General features: G+C 42.7%; 1 protein-coding gene across 1 annotated transcript in view; it reads right to left on the bottom strand.

The window, feature by feature from the left end:
* Positions 1-17542, bottom strand: part of snx25 (sorting nexin 25) — an 80439-nt gene that overhangs the window by 11032 nt on the left and 51865 nt on the right. Inside the window, exon 11 of the mRNA XM_081382459.1 lies at positions 8386-8517. Within this exon, the coding sequence (XP_081238585.1) occupies positions 8386-8517 (132 nt within the window). The remainder of the gene's footprint in view (positions 1-8385; positions 8518-17542) is intronic.

Here is a 17542-nt window from a genome sequence, read left to right as displayed (position 1 = left end):
TATATAATTGTAATTTAAAAAATAGACCTAATTATCGACTTTCAAATATTGCCCCGTCAATAGGCCTACAGAACGAAATATTCTGTAGCCTATTTTGCCGTCAATACTGCCGACTTGGTCTTTGCTGTATCAGGCTATATATATTATGTTTAACATCCAAGTGTAGATCTGTCGGCGCACAGAGCCACGCAGTCGCAGACAGCACGTGAAGTTCGTGAACACCGAATTCCCTTTTCTTTATCATCTATTTGTGTTTGAACAGACATGTGCACGAAAAAATAAGCCAGTGTCCGTCTCAACGAGTTTCCCCGTAAACGCAGTCAAAATAAAACGGACGCGTGTCATTACCGGTATTAGATACGCGCATTCGTCTTAAAGGGACAGCACCCAATATACCTGCAGCTGTTTGTGTCACTAAAGTTAATCAAAGTTTAGTCAAAAGATAAACTGTATTAATACTTAATACAGTTAATTTACCTGAAAAACATAAAGCACTGCTTTATTTCTCGTGTATTTGTGTTTTATTGTATTTATATTTGTATTTTGTTTATTAGTTTCTATGCAGATGCACTAGGCTAGGCCTACCCTACACAATTACCCCAATCATCCTAGAATTATTAATTCTTTACAAAAAGAGCTATTCAAATCATCAGGTGAAATTGTTTTCAGGAATAGCAGTAAAGCAAGAAGAAGTGCAAGATAGTTTTTCTAAATTTCATTTGACTCTATGTGCCTATAGGGGTGGGTTGGGGATGGTGGCAATGTAGTATCTGGATATTTGCCGCGGGACGAGGGCTTCGATTACCTCTCTCTTTTTTGACCATACATGTGTTTGCACCCCTGTTAAATGTGATGAACAAATATGAAAATAAAACAAAACAGACTTCACTGTATAAATTATACATTGATACTTATTAAAGCTATTAATAAAGTTATCAGTCAAGAGCAGTGAGTGATTATCTCTTTACATTTTGTTGTTTTATTAACATTAAAGGGATAGTTCTCCTAAAAATTCTAATTTTCATAATTTACTCTCTCACGTTGTTTTAAACTCGAATAAGTTTTTTTTCTTCTGTTGAAAATAAAAGTTATTTGGAAGAATGACCAACAGTTGATGTACCCCAGTGACTTCCATAGTATATTTTTCTCCTATGGAAGTCAATGGGGACCAGCTACTGTTTGGATACCCACATCCTTCAAAATATTAATATTAGAAAATATTAGAAGGAAATGAATACAGGTTTGGAACAACATTAGAGTGCGTAAATAATGAGATAATTTTTATTTTTGGGTGAACTATCCCTTTAAGGACAAGCGGCAGCGTGTTTACTATTACTACTGTCTCTTTAAGAGCTGCGCGCGACGCGTCTATTATACAGGCATTTGACATGCAGATTTTCTCTCAATTTTCTCAAGTTTGCTTTCACTTTAGACATATCCGACTAGTTTATGTAAACCTTGTGTGTATATAACAGTATTAGCACAATAAGACTCGAAAGAGTCCAGTATCCAGGCGCTGGTAGACAGACTTTTAGTGCATGTGAGCTTCACATATACGCGCTGAGAAATGCACACGCTAGAACAGCGCATCAGCACGCGAATAACAGAGAAACTGACGACGGTCTTGCATAATCTGCAGACGACATTGGTCTGACTACGGTCAGACTTGAAGTCAGGAGAGCTGACTTTTCCTGTTTTATCTAGTTAATAGAGAGTGAGTGCCTTTGTTCATGCAATCAAACTTGCTTTGCTGGTTTCTTCCGACGAAAAAAAAAAAAATTATCGAACGTTTTATCGAACGCATTTTTTATTGATATTGATTACGTGTCTATCGCGATACATATCGTTATCGTTTTATCGTCCAGCCCTAATACTCACATATGTATATACATACATATATATACTTATTTTTTATATCTATCCATCTATATACATGCTTTTTTAAATTATGTATATTTGATTTAAAATTTAAGCATTTATATACAGTATCTTTATAATATTGCATCTACCATATACACATATATACATATACATTTATTTACCATTGCAACCACTTCATACAAAGCAACTCGAGTTTTACTGTGTTTTTAACATGATTCAATTATTTACAGTTACTCTGATTCCCACTGTGTAGAGAATCACACTCAAATACCAAATATTTTAAAACTCGACTTCTAACTCGCCGGTAAAGCATTTCATTAGTTTGGATTGAACCTCCTGCAATCCTTCCACACACTGTGATCTGTGATGGATCTGATTCTGGATGAAAACACTGACAGCTGAAACCACTGTCATTTTACAGACAATTAACAGATGAATAATAAACGAGTGACTCGCTCCTGAGCAGAAATATGCAAATGCTGTTAATTATCAGAGCGTTAAAACTATTGATGCGGCTCTTCACATCTTCTGTTCACTGACACACAACCACAACGCTTCATTACAAAGAACGTCACAAATGCTTCTTTATAAAGGTCAGCGGAGTCTTGAACATTCAGGAGAGCAGAAGAAAATGCTCTACTGTACATGTTACTGTTAAAACAGAGAGGAACAGATTAGATGTTTTCTTTATTATTATTATTATTATTATTTACAAAAGAATAAATATTATGATGCAAAAAGTAAAATTTAAAGTAAATTCTATATAATTTCAAAAATAAGCATATATATAGAGATCATTAAAAAAAATAAGCATTGATTATATATATATTATAAGTGTTTATGCAATATTATAAATACATATATATATTTAAATGCTCAATTTTAAAGTTATAAATAATTATAATCATATATGTATAACTTTAAAATTATGTATTTATAATATTGCAAAAATACTTATTTTAATAATAATAATATTTAATATACTATATATATATATATATATATATATATATATATATATATATATATATATATAATCAATGCTTATTTAAAACAAATTATCTCTATCTATATATGCTTATTTATAAATACTTCGATATCATTTTTAAAAATAAGCATATATATATATATATATATATATATATATATACACTGTATATACACATGCTTATTTTTGAAATTATATATATTTTACTTTAAATTTAAGCATTTATATACAGTAACATATAATATATACATGTTAGATATAAAACAGAGAGGAACCAATTAGATGTTTTCTTTGTTATTATTATTATTATTTACAAAATAAATATTATGATGCATGACCTGCTATATTTAAGATTTTCAGAGTTTGTTCCTCACATATATCGGTCGCATACTGTATCTTCAAAAGAATTCCTCGGAGAGCATTGAGGCCGTTTATGATTCTGACTATATTGAGATGAAGGTGTTTTGTGAAGTTGAACAGACGGAGTGATTAAAGCGTGTGTGATCTACTGCAGACGGTCACAGTGTTTGTGAAAGAGTCAAACACACAGCAAATGAATCACTGTTGCTTTAAGAAAAGAATGTTGGATGAAACACCGCTGACTATCAAACAAATGGTGTTTCAATATGTTGCCATGGCAATCACTTAACTCGTTGTAACAACTGACTGTAACCGTGACGATCGAATGTTACAGTGTTGCTCTGTGTGATGAAAGAGTGTTCCGAAAGCAAAGCTTTGATCTGTAAGCAAGCAATAAGGCTTAACCCCTTCTGCCGTGACTTATTCACGACACAGCTCTAGCCTCGAGTACTTTAATGCTTTTATAAAACAGTTACCACACAGTACAAAATATTAAAGCCACAAAATATGTATCAGTGCAACTTTCATGAAGTAAAATCACTAAAAGCCTTCCTTCCGCTGGGAAAAATAGTCCCTGACTGTGAACAGCAGCAGAAGTTACACACATTATTTCACCGTTAGATGGCGGCAAACACTGTCTTTATGAGTGAGTCGGTCAGTCGAGAAGACTTTTATATTGAAAGGACTGAAACTTGTTTCCGCCAGAGTGAAAAATAAAAAAGGTAATTGCGACTTTTTAATCTCACAATTCTGACTTTTTTTCACACAATTGCGACTTTTTTCATCTCACAATTCTGACTTTTTATCTCAGAATTATGTGATATAAAATCGCAATTGCGAGAAATGTACTTGAAATTCATCCTTTTTTTCTCAGAATTGTGTGATATAAAGTCGCAATTGCAAGAAATATACTTGAAATTCTTTAGAATTGCATGTTTATATCTCGCAATTCTGACTTTATAATACGCAATTGGGAGATATAAAGTCAGAATTGCATGATATAAAGTCGCAATTGCGTGTTATAAAGTCAGAATTGTGAGATATAAACTATTCTGAGGTAAAAAAAAAAAAAAGTGTCTTTTTTTTCCCTTAGAATTGGACTTTATATCTCACAATTCTGAGAAAAGATGTCAGAATTGCGAGAAATAAACTCACAATTATGTGTTATAAAGTCAGAATTGCGAGATGTAAACTCGCAATTGTGAGATAAAAAGTCGCAATTATCTTTTAAAATGTTTTATTCTCTGGCGGAAACAAACTTCCATAGAAACTTGTTGTAAACACGGAGAAGAAAGACGCAACTGACAAATGACTAGCGTGTCGGGACACAGAAAACCCCTGAATTGTTAAAAGGACAAGATATCGCAGAGGACATTCAAACGGATATTTTATTACGAGTACAGGACTGAGATGAAGGAAGATGCTAAATCTACTGTAAATGCAGGTACACTCGCTTAATCTCTCACAATACTCTACAAGCTTTAATGAACAATATCACTGAGAACAAACATGTTTACGTTGCTAAGAGTGGTTGCTAGGGGTGTTGTGTAGTGATACACAGAACTGTTGGGTGAAGCGGTCACGGTCGTGTTTTATCACAGCTATTGACCAATCAGAATCAAGGACTGGAACTAACCGTAATCCTGCTTCTAAAGTGGATCTGCTTTGTGTTGCTGTTACTGTTGGAGTAAACTGTACTTTACTGGAAATGACATCACATCCTTCTCTGGTGCGTTTGTGTGCAGCGTTTGAAAGTCAACAGGTTTTCCAGGATTACCAGATTTACCAGCTTAACGTGGACATGACTGAAAAAATGTGAAAACTTTACATGGATGAGGTTAGTAAGTGTTTCTATCACAGTGATCTTACATTACACAGACTCTTATCAGTCTAGTGTCATCTACAGTTTCAGTGCGTGGCTTTCAAAGGAAGTTCACACCAATATTTCTGTCGGTCTCACGGCTCAGACGTTTATCTTCAGACCGCAGTCACTAGATTGAGGTTTTTTTTTTACAACTGATAATTTAAAAATAAAAATCAAGTAGTGCTTATTACTATTTTGTCAGCCAGTGAAATGCTGGTACTTTTGACACCTATCTAAACACATTAGTATGAATACACACACTATATATATATATATATATATATATATATATATATATATATATAGAGGGCTGTGAAAAGATTACTCGCGATTAATCGCATCCAAAATAAAAGTTTGTGTTTAAAAAATATATGTGTGTGTACTGTGTATAATTAAATGTGTATATATAAATACACACACATGCATGTATATATTTAAGAAAAACTGTTATTTATATATGTAAAAAATATACTTATATATAATATAAATTATATATAAATATATACAGTATATGTATGCAAATATTTCTTAAATATATACATGCATGTGTGTGTATTTATATATACTAAATAATTATACCAAGTACAAACACATATATTATGTAAACACAAACTTTTATTTTGGATGCGATTAATCGCGATTAATCTTTTCACAGCCCTAATAAATATAAATATAAATATAAATATATATACACACACGCATCTATCTATCTATCTATCTATCTATCTATCTATCTATCTATCTATCTATCTATCTATCTATCTATCTATACACTATCTATCGATAGATAGATAGATGCGTGTGTATATATATATATATATATATATATATATATATATATATATATATATATATATATATATTAGGGCTTGCATAGACTAGTCGAGTAGTCGATAGATCGACTACTTCAACCACTAGTCGACGCTGTCGGAAACAATCGACTACTCGAGCGTCCATTAACCATAAATGAATTAAAAATGGCGAACATCACCAACAGACACCACACGTCAGATGTGTGGAAGTATTTCATCAAGCATGACAAAAATATAGTAATTGGCCAACTCTGCAAGAGGCCGTTCACATATTGCGTCTAAAAACGTGCGGAAAGCGCGGCCCTGCCGCTGTCTCCTACAAGCGCTTGCGCTCCCATTGCGTCTGACGTTGCTATGCAATCAACCAAGAACTGCGCTCTCCCTGATGACGACGAAGAAGTATCAGCAAAGGATTAATTGATTTCTAGCCCTTGCATTAGCTTTACTACTAGATATATTTCTGGAGATGAGAAGGAAAAACCCGCCTGGAAAAACTAGCGCACCACGTTGCTTCCATTATGAACGCGCTCGCCGCGCGCCTACATTTGAAATGTCGACCTTGAGCGCGGAAAAGACGCGATATGTGAACGGCCCCGTCTGAAATGAAAGGCAAGAACGGCTATTTATTTGGCTTTAGACTGTTACATGAAAATTTTAAAATGAAATGTCATAATTATAATGTTTTGAGTTTACTTATGTAATTGTTGCATTAGGCTATGAATTAATAATGTTTATTGATAAGATCTAGCTATTTCATGTCTTTTCATTTACAGTAGCATGAAACACGAGTAGTCGAGTAACTCGAGTATTGTTTTGATAAGAAATCGACTAGCAGAAATCAGTAGTCGTGCAACCCCTAATATATATATATACACACACACACACACACACACACACACACATATATACACACACACACACATATATAAATATACACATAAATATATACTAGGGCTGGGAATCGATTAAAAAAATTAACTAATTAATTGCACAATTTCTGTAATTAATTGCAATTAATTGCGTTTCCCCCAAGCTTGTAATCATCAATATTTAAAGGAATAGTTCACTTTAAAATTAAAATTCTGTCATCACTCACCCTCATGTTGTTTTAAACCTGTATGAATTTCTTTCTTCTGCTGAACACAAAGGAAGATATTTAGAAGAATGTCAGTAACCAGACAGTTTCTGGTACCATTGACTTCCATAGTATATATTTGTCCTACTATGGAAGACAATGGGACCCAGAAACTGTCTGATTACTGACATTCTTCTAAATATCTTCCTTTGTGTTCAGCAGAAGAAAGAAATTCATACAGGTTTAAAACAACATGAGGGTGAGTGATGACAGAATTTTAATTTTAAAGTGAACTATTCCTTTTAACTCAGAATCACCTAATTAAACAACACAGGGAAAAAAAGGAACAGAAAATAGCCCTATATTAAACATCAATATCAATTTTTTTTTTTCAATAATCAATCAACATAATCAATTTAACAGATTATTATTTTTTTTTAACTAATTATCAAAATAAAATATAGTCCTACAAAGCTATTATTACCAGAGCATGTAATCAGAGCAGGTAATTTTACCATTGCTGCCCAGCATGGCTATACCAGCTCAGCAAACAGAATTTCACGTTATTTGAGTGGACTTTACTTTTCCAGTGCTCGGTACATGATTGAAGCGTTTGGGCCGTTGTCGACAGAGCCGCCGACACACACACACGTGACACACACACATACACGGAACGGAGAGCGCGCCGCTGGGCCGTTAGAGCCGCCGACACACACACACACACACACACACACACGGAACGGAGAGCGCGCCGCTGGGCCGTTAACGACAGAGCGCGCCGACACACACACACGCGGAACACAGCGCGGCGCACACACGGAGCGGAAAAGACCAGCTCATGAAAGCTGCGCGAGAATGAAACGTGATCGCCGAACACGGAGGGGCGGGACGGCCTTTTCAATAGCAGCCGCAACGGGAAATCATTAAAACGAGGCAAAAAAAAGTGTGCTGCGTTAAATGCGTTAATTTTTTTTAACGCGTTAAACATTTCAAATTAATCGCAAAGATTAACGCGTTAATTCCCCCAGCCCTAATATATACACACACATACATACATGCATTTATATACGCATGTATGTACATATACAGTATATACAGTAGCCTATATCGATAGTGTGTGTATTCATTTACTGATGTGTATAGATAGGTGTCAAAAGTACCATAAAAGTATATATATATATATATATATATATATATATATATATATATATATATAAAAGTGTTTACATTTATATCAAATAAATGCAGCCTTGATGAGCAGAAGAGACTTCTTTTAAATGTTTGACTTTTTTTTCTTAATTTATTTTCTTCTTTGCTTTTGGAATCTAAAGCCTGTGCTGATCTCCGTCCCGCCCCAGACGCAGTTGATGAGCTGAACCCGTGTTGAACGGGATGTTTTGCTGACCTCTGCGCTGCTGACGACGGCCCTCCACACGCCCAGGTTCTCACACCAGCAGTCGGTGCGCGAGATGTGCAGCGTGAGGTCACTGTGCTCCTTCTCCATGGTGGAGATCTCCTCCTTCAGCAGAGACACGATCTACACACACACACACACACACACACACACACACACACACACACACACACACACACACACACACACACACACACACACTGATGAGTTGCAGGAGCAGACGACTGACCCTGAGATCATGTGACAGAGAAATCATCTAATGCATTCAATCAAACCGTAATAAACTCCAGAAGTCGATACCAGGGGCAAAATGGTGACACTTTAGTTAACATGAGCTAAGAATGAACAGCATTTATTAATCTTCGTTAACATTTACTAATACGTTATTAAAATTAGTTAATGCACTGTAAACTAACGCTAACAAACAATGAACGGCTGTATTTTTAACTAACATTAACACAGATTAACTAATATAGAAACAAATATATTGCTCATTGTTAGTTAATACATTGACTAATGTTAACTAATGAACCTTATTGTTGTGCGTAACACAAAATACATAAATACTAGTAGTGTAACGATGCCCTCATGTCACGATTCGTTACATATCACGATACTGAACTCACGATATATTATTGTGATACTCCAAGACATATGATAAAATGTACTGTTGATTAAAATGCTGAATTTGATATTTCATTGTGTGTGTAAATTAATAGTCTTGCAATATTCATGATTCTGAAGATGAAAATAAAGGATTATTGTAGACGAATATGCTTGATCTCTGTCACTGACTAGATATATTTAACATAATGTCGGACACTTTTTACTGGTAACATCAGACATTATCAGGACACACAAATATGCATTATTATACATTATATTCAACATTATATATCGTAGTTTAATGTAGTATTGACACTAAAACGCTGAAAACTTCAGACACTATACTTGACTATAAACGATACATATTGATGCATTTGTGTATTGCGATATATTGTGACACGATATATTGTTACACCCCTAATAAATACTGCTTGAAGTTTAAATTGATCTATTTTAGTGCAAAATAAAACTCCCAAAACGATTGAAAACATGTCATTGAGACGTTCATCAGTCTAGTTTCATCTACAGTTTCAGTACGTGGTTTTCAAAGGAAGTTCACACCAATATTTCTGTCATGATCGGCTCGGACGTTTATCTTCAGACCGCAGCTGCTTTGAGTCATTACTACTGATAATGTAAGAAGAGAGTGTTATTTTTATTTTATTTTTACATTTCATCTTGCTTTTGCTTGTGAAATTCTGGTACTTTAGACAAGCTACAGGTTCTGCTCTTTCCCTGCTACCTGGTTCTCTTACGAGAGGTTCTCTCGTATTGCGTAAGCTCTGCTTACGCAGCGGGAAAAGCCTTCTTTTCTCGAGATACTGAAACCAAAAATTATCCTTAATTTCATATATTGTCAACGCAGTGCGGCTGCAGGCAGCTGAGCTAGAGCGGCATACTGCGCGCTCATTGGCTGCCGCGCGGCAACTGCTTAAGCCTACCAGTGAGCCTGGCGTGACGTCACGCCCAATGAGGGCGCGCGCGACCTTGCGCGTCATAGCCCGCCAGAATGGGCGGCGTCAGAGCGTATATAAGGAAGGCTCGTAGGCTATATTCTCTGTTTTCTGTCTTTTCAGCGAAGCACTCGCATCGCTGGTCTCTGAGAGGAAACCGTCGCCGTGGCCTTCTTGGATCAAGCTAACGAGCCAGCTTAGGACAGCCTGAGGAAGCCGGACGATCTCTTCGCCGCCTTCAGCCTGCCGTGCCAGCTCAGCTATCCGGCGATACATATCCTTCCGTGTTAAGCTCTTTGTGTGTATTGCTTTTCTCCGCAGCACTCTAAAAGAGCACGAGGCGTTGTTTCAAATGCCTCGCACCACGTGCGGCTCATGCCGCTCACCGCTCAGCGACGGAGACCGCCATCTTCTCTGCGCTCTCTGCCTGGGACGGGATCATGCAGCCGTCGCGTTTTCCTCGGGCGGCTGCGAATGCTGTGAAGAGCTGCAGATGTCGACCCTGCGGGCTCGACTCGCCCTCTTTTCAGACGCCGCTCCTGCCGTTGCTGGGCCGCGTAAGAAAAAACGCCGCTCACAACGCCCACCGGAGCCTGAGACACGAGCCAAGGCCTCGCCGGAGCCTCTCCCGCGAGCCTCGCTCTCTCCCTCTCCGCCCCCGCTCCCCGACGCGCAGCCGACGGCTCTCGCCCTCGATGCCGTCGACACAGCGGATGAAGCGGACGACAACGATCGGCTGGACACATGCTCCTTGTTAGCGTCGGACAGCGAGGCGTGGTCCGGCTCCGCCCGATCCACCTCCTCCACCAGAGCTTCCAGCAGGGCTCCCACCGGAGTGGAGGCCGAGCTTCTCCACCTCCTCACTATGGCGGTCGAGCGTTTGGGCCTCGAGTGGTCTGCACCGGAGGTACCCCCGCCTAACAGGCTTGATGGATGCTTCCTGACCACCGGTCGCCAGGCTCCAGCGTCTAGACCGGCGCCGTTTCTGCCTGAGCTCCACGACGAGCTTTCTAAATCCTGGAACGCTCCAGTTTCGGCCAGACTCCGCTCTCCGGCCTCATCGACTCTCTCCCGCGTGGACGGAGCTACGGAGAAGGGGTATGACCGGATTCCACCGGTCGAACAGGCGGTTGCAGCGCATCTTTGCCCCCCATCCGTGAGATGGCGCTCAAAGGTTGCCCTCCCGTCCAAAGCCTGCAGGACTACTTCGGCGTTCGCCAGCCGCGCTTTCTCCGCCGCTGGGCAAGCCGCCTCAGCCCTGCACACTATGGCGGTCCTTCAAGTTCTCCAGGCGGACCTCCTCCGCCAGCTTGACGAGGGAGAACTGGACAGATCGGCCCTAACCAACCTGCGCAGTGCGACGGACCTTTCCCTTCGCACGACCAAGACAGCAGCCCAAGCGATCGGACGATCCATGGCTTTGCTGACCGTCATCGAGCGCCACCTTTGGTTAACTCTCGCCGATATGGGGGAACAAGAGCGATCCGTCTTCCTGAACGCCCCGCTCTCGCCTACTGGTCTCTTCGGCCCGGCAGTGAGCGGCCTCGTGGACCGTTTTTCTGAGGTACAGAAAGCGTCACAGGCCATGAACCTCTTCCTGCCCCGCCGCTCGAGCTCCGCTGCAGGCCGCTCTAGCCAGCCTCCTGCACGCAGCTCCGCACAGCGGCCGTCTCGACCCCCAGACTCTAAGCAGCGCCAGCGCGGCCGCCCCAGGTCCCGCTCCACCAGCCAGCACAGGCCGCCGCCCCCGCGTGGGCCTCGGCCTAAGGTAACGCTGAAGCCCGAGCCTGCTAAGTCCTCCTAGCACCCGTCGGGAGGAAAAGACGGGCGGCTCCCGCCGCGGCCGGACCACCGTCGAAACTAAGATGTATCCCTCTGCCAGTCCCCTTGTCAAAGGCTACTGCAGTAGTGCCCACAGCAGCCAACGAGCCAGTTTCGCAACTCTCTCGCCTGCACACAAACGCCGTTTTTACGGCGACCCAGATAAATCGAATAAAGAGCGTAATGTCTGGTCAGACGGCTCACGCCGTCAGTGTTATGAGTGTAGTAAACATGCCCACTTCCCAGTGCTCATCACTACACACAAGCACAAATTCCCCTGTGTACCCCACAGAGTGCACTCACATAAGGCGCGCTACGGCCGCTCGAGTGATAACTGTAGGTCACGTGCCCACACTTCAGTGCTCACACCTACACAGTGCTCGCTCTGTCCCACACGCTTGGGTAACGGAACATTCTGCCACTGGCCGCGTGTTAATACAGAGCCCTGTGCCCGCTACACAGCACGCACACTCTCAGCTAAACATGTACGAGCCAGCCACCGGCTGTGTGTTAATAAAGAGCCCTGTGCCCGCTACACAGCACGCACACTCTCAACTAAACATGCACGAGCCAGCCACCGACGGTGTGCTAATAAAGAGCCCTGTGCCCGCTACACAGCGCGCGCACCCTCATGTAAACACGCACAAGTCAGCCACCGGCTGTGTAATAATAAAGAGCTCTGTGCCCGCTTTACAGCACGCACACTCTCCGATAAACATCCACGAGCCCGCCCCGCTTCTGCGCCGCGAGCCGTCTCACAAAACGCTCTCTCACAGCGCTGTTCAGCCGGCTGCCGCCATCTGCGAACCCCCGTTCCCCCTCACTGCCACTGCGCGATTCGCGCTTACACCGCCACAGATTCCCCGTCCCGCGCGACGAGCGAGAGTCAGAGGCGATTCGACCCCTAGCTATGAGTGCGAATGCATGGAAAGCTATCCAGGGTGTGTCGAAGTGGGTACTGAACACAGTGATAAAGGGCTATTCGCTTCAATTCGCTCGCCGCCCTCCGCGCTATCGCGCTCGGGCCGAGACTACAGTGAAAGCGGATGCAGCGCATCTGCTTCACACAGAAATAGCGAATTTGCTGCGCAAAGGGGCGATAGAACGGGTTCTCCCTCCGGGTTCCGAGGCAGGCGTATACAGCCGCTATTTCCTCGTACCCAAGAAGGGCGGAGCACTCAGACCTATATTGGATCTGAGATATTTGAACAAAACGCTTATGAAACGGCCATTCAAAATGCTCACAACCAGTCAAATCCTCGCGCAGATTCGCCCGGGGGACTGGTTCATATCTCTCGACCTGAAAGACGCGTACTTTCAGATTCAGATTATACCCCGTCACAGGCCATTCTTGAGATTCGCCTTCGACGGCCAGGTATATCAGTACACTGTCCTACCGTTCGGCCTATCCCTGGCACCCCGTACATTTACGAAGTGCATGGATGCGGCTCTCGCACCCCTGAGATCGAGGGGAATGCGAATCCTGAACTATCTGGACGATTGGCTCATTATAGCGCACTCGGCGGAGGAACTAGTTTCCCACAGAGAAGCGCTTCTCGGTCACCTGCAAAGCTTGGGTCTTTCCGTGAACTGGGACAAGAGCTCTTTAGCCCCCAGCCAGTCTATCACTTTTCTGGGTATAGACCTGGACTCGGCGGCAATGACAGCCAGACTGTCCGCACAGCGCGCGCGCTGTGTTCGACACCTCGCCGCCTCCTTTCAGGAGGGAAAAGTTTTTCCATTGAAAACTTTTCAGAGGTTGCTGGGCCACATGGCATCAGCAGCAGCTGTCCTGCAGCTGGGTTTACTCCGAATGCGTCCGCTTCAACGCTGGCTAAAAACGGAAACGCCCCGCAAAGCATGGATTTCAGGCCGTACTCCAATCAGAGTGACTCAGCGCTGTGTTACAGCCCTGCAGCCCTGGCTGACGGCCGAATGGTATCAGCGGGGAGTGTCGATGGGAACCATCGCACACCGCAAAGTGATCTCGACAGACGCGTCCAACATGGGTTGGGGAGCGACTCACGAAGGCAGTCCGATTTGCGGCCCGTGGTCGAATACGGAGAAAGACCTTCACATAAACTGTCTAGAGATGCTGGCGGTCGAGAGAGCGTTGAAGCACTTTCTACCGCTTATACGGGGACACCATGTGCTAGTTCGCTCGGACAACATGTCAGTGGTGTCGTACGTGAACCGCCAGGGTGGAATCAAATCCAGAACCCTGTGCGCGCTCGCAGAGCGCCTCCTATCCTGGGCTCAGGGCCCGTTGCGCTCCCTAAGGGCAGCTCATGTACCCGGTCGTTTGAACGACGGCCCGGACAGACTGTCCAGGGACAACGTTCCCCCAGGGGAATGGTCTCTACACCGCCAGACGATACAGACGCTTTGGCGTCGTTTCGGCGAAGCGAAGATCGACCTCTTCGCCACGAGCGAGAACGCTCAGTGCCAGAGGTTCTTCTCGAAACGGGAAGACGCGCTGGCCCAGACCTGGCCCAGCGCCCCGCTGTACGCGTTCCCACCGATCTCGATGCTAACTCAAGTGCTAGCGAGGATCAGGAGTTTGAACTGCGCAGTGCTCCTCATAGCCCCGCGTTGGGAAAACCAACCATGGTTCCCCGAGCTAATGAGACTGGCAGACACAGCCCCATGGCCGATTCCGGTGAGGAGAGATCTCCTCTCTCAAGCCCGAGGCTCGATTCTGCATCCCCATCCAGAGCACTGGTCTCTGCATGCGTGGATAATCAACGATTACTCGTTGGCTTGCCAGAAGGGGTAATTAACACGATCACGCAGTCCAGAGCCCCCTCGACGAGGCGGCTCTATGCGTCTAAATGGTCAGTGTTTAACAAGTGGTGTGTGAATACGGGTTCTAATGCTCGAACCTGTGGAGTTCCACAGGTACTGAAATTTCTCCAAGAGATGTTGGACGCGGGCAGGTCCCCCTCCACGCTCAAGGTTTATGTCGCGGCCATAGCAGCGTTCGCTGAGTCGGCGCGCGGCCGTGCACTGGGCAGAAATGAACTCATTACCCGCTTTCTACGCGGGGCCAGGAGAATGAACCCTCCACGGCCCCCGACGGTTCCTATTTGGGACCTGTCCCTGGTCCTGGAGTCCTTAAAAGCGCATCCCTTTGAGCCTTTGGACTCAGTGGAGTTGAAATACTTGACGCTTAAGACCGTTTTTCTGCTAGCTCTGGCTTCAGTTAAACGTGTGGGAGATTTACACGCGCTGTCCATCAGCGCGTCGTGCCTCGAGTTTGGACCTAACGACTCGTTAGCCATTCTCAAACCGAAGCACGGCTATGTCCCCAAAGTGTTAGGCACTCCCTTCAGGACTCAGGTCGTTACCCTATCGGCTCTGCCGTCCTCCAGCAGTGAGGAAGGGGTCAACTGCCTTTGCCCGGTCAGGGCGTTAAGGTGTTATGTGACGCGCTCTGCAGCCTTCAGGTTCTCAGAGCAGCTTTTCGTTTCGTTTGGCGGGCGCACCAAGGGTCGCGCCACTTCGAAACAGACACTGTCCAGATGGATAGTAGACGCTATTGCAGCAGCTTATGCGTCAAAAGACCTGCAATGTCCGTTAGGCATACGGGCTCATTCCACCAGAGGCATGGCCTCATCGTGGGCATGGTCCAGTGGGATTTCCATTGATGACATTTGTAAGGCGGCGGGCTGGGCGTCCCCCTCCACATTTGTTAGGTTTTATAACCTGGAAGTTCCCGCTATGCAGGCTAAACTTCTGTCAGTCTAGTCGTGATTCGTGTCCTGCCCAAGGGTCAGGCTGTATTTCCGATTAGCTTGTCTGTTGAGCTGCACGCTCAGGGTATCAGTTAACATGAACCGGCAGTGCCGTTCTGTGTTTTTTCCCTATGTGTGCTTATGAACATGTGTTGGCCCGCACCGCTGGCCACCTGTTAATCACCTCTATGTTTTTCTATGAGTCATATGTGATTGTTAGGCTCGCACGGCGTGGACAAAGGGTTCCCGCTGCGTAAGCAGAGCTTACGCAATACGAGAGAACCTCTCGTAAGAGAACGATACTTGGTTACTCACGTAACCTCGGTTCTCTCTAGAGAGGGAACGAGTATTGCGTTCCCTGACCGTGCTGAGCCTATCGCTCGCGTCGCTTCAGTCGACAGAAAACAGAGAATATAGCCTACGAGCCTTCCTTATATACGCTCTGACGCCGCCCATTCTGGCGGGCTATGACGCGCAAGGTCGCGCGCGCCCTCATTGGGCGTGACGTCACGCCAGGCTCACTGGTAGGCTTAAGCAGTTGCCGCGCGGCAGCCAATGAGCGCGCAGTATGCCGCTCTAGCTCAGCTGCCTGCAGCCGCACTGCGTTGACAATATATGAAATTAAGGATAATTTTTGGTTTCAGTATCTCGAGAAAAGAAGGCTTTTCCCGCTGCGTAAGCAGAGCTTACGCAATACTCGTTCCCTCTCTAGAGAGAACCGAGGTTACGTGAGTAACCAAGTATCGTTTTACAACATGAATAATCAATTGGGAAATAAAAAATATAATGTTAAAATATTATTCTGTATAACATAACTCATTTATTTAAGGTACTTTATAGCTCAAAATTAGGATGAGATATGAAAAATAAAGTGGTGCAAATTAATTTGTATAGGAAACAAATGGCCTATCAAACATTAAGAAGAATAAACTTCACACTATAAACACTGCCGTTAAGTAGTTTAAGAAATTAGTATTTTTATTCAGCTAAGATTAATTAAATTGAACAAAAGTGACAGTAAAAACATTTATAATGTTACAAATGATTTCTGTTTCAAAAAAACGCTGTTCTTTTGAACTTTCTATTCATCAAAGAATCCTGAAAAATAAAATTTATCACGGTTTCTACAAAAATATGAACGATTTTTAACATTGATAATAATCATAAGTGTTTCTTGAGCATCAAATCATCATATTAGAGTGATTTCTGAAGGATCATATGACACTGAAGACTGGAGTAATGATGCTGAACATTCAGCTTTGATCACAGGAATAAATTACACTTTACTGTATATTCACATAGAAAACAGATGATTTACATTATAATAATATTTCACTGTTTTTACTGTATTTTTGATCAGATAAATGCAGCTTTGGTGAGCAGAAGAGACTCTTTCTCAAACATTATACTGACCAAAAACTTTGGAAATGTATGTCTTTAAATTAATTAAAAAACATCATTCATAATAAACATAAAGAAGCATGTATTAAGGCTGCACAATTAAACATGTAGATTACCGCTCTCCACTTGATCACATGGATGCATTGGCCAATCACAGACGTGCAAGCAGTCTGACACACAATAAATGAGTCTGAATTGACTATTTATTATTGTTTCAAACAGGGTTTGACATTAACACCCGCCAACCCGACAAATGGGTGAAAATCATCTGTGGCGGGAAACGCTGTCAAATCACGAGCCAATCTGAAGTGTTACTTATTATATTTACTCAGTTTGCTGGAGAAGTTCGTGTAAGACTAATCTGTGCAGATTTAGCACAAATACTCGTGAGTCTTCATGATATATTAAATACTGTGCAGAATCTGCTCATATCTGGCTTACTTGAACACACACGTCACTACACAACACATAACGGCGCGCTTGTTCATTTGCATTGAAGCAATTATAGCGAAGATTAATAAGCATTTGGTGAACAGAAAATACATTGTTATTTTCCAACATCCTACATTTATTTGATGTTCTTTGTCCTGATCTGTCCACCTAAAACACTTTTTTGTAGTTTGAAAAGGATGA

This window comes from Scardinius erythrophthalmus (assembly GCF_964197995.2).
Source record: "Scardinius erythrophthalmus genome assembly, chromosome: 13".
Taxonomy (NCBI): domain Eukaryota; kingdom Metazoa; phylum Chordata; class Actinopteri; order Cypriniformes; family Leuciscidae; genus Scardinius; species Scardinius erythrophthalmus.
The sequence above is the reverse complement of the archived record's forward strand: the minus strand, read 5'-3'. Positions and strand labels throughout refer to the sequence as shown.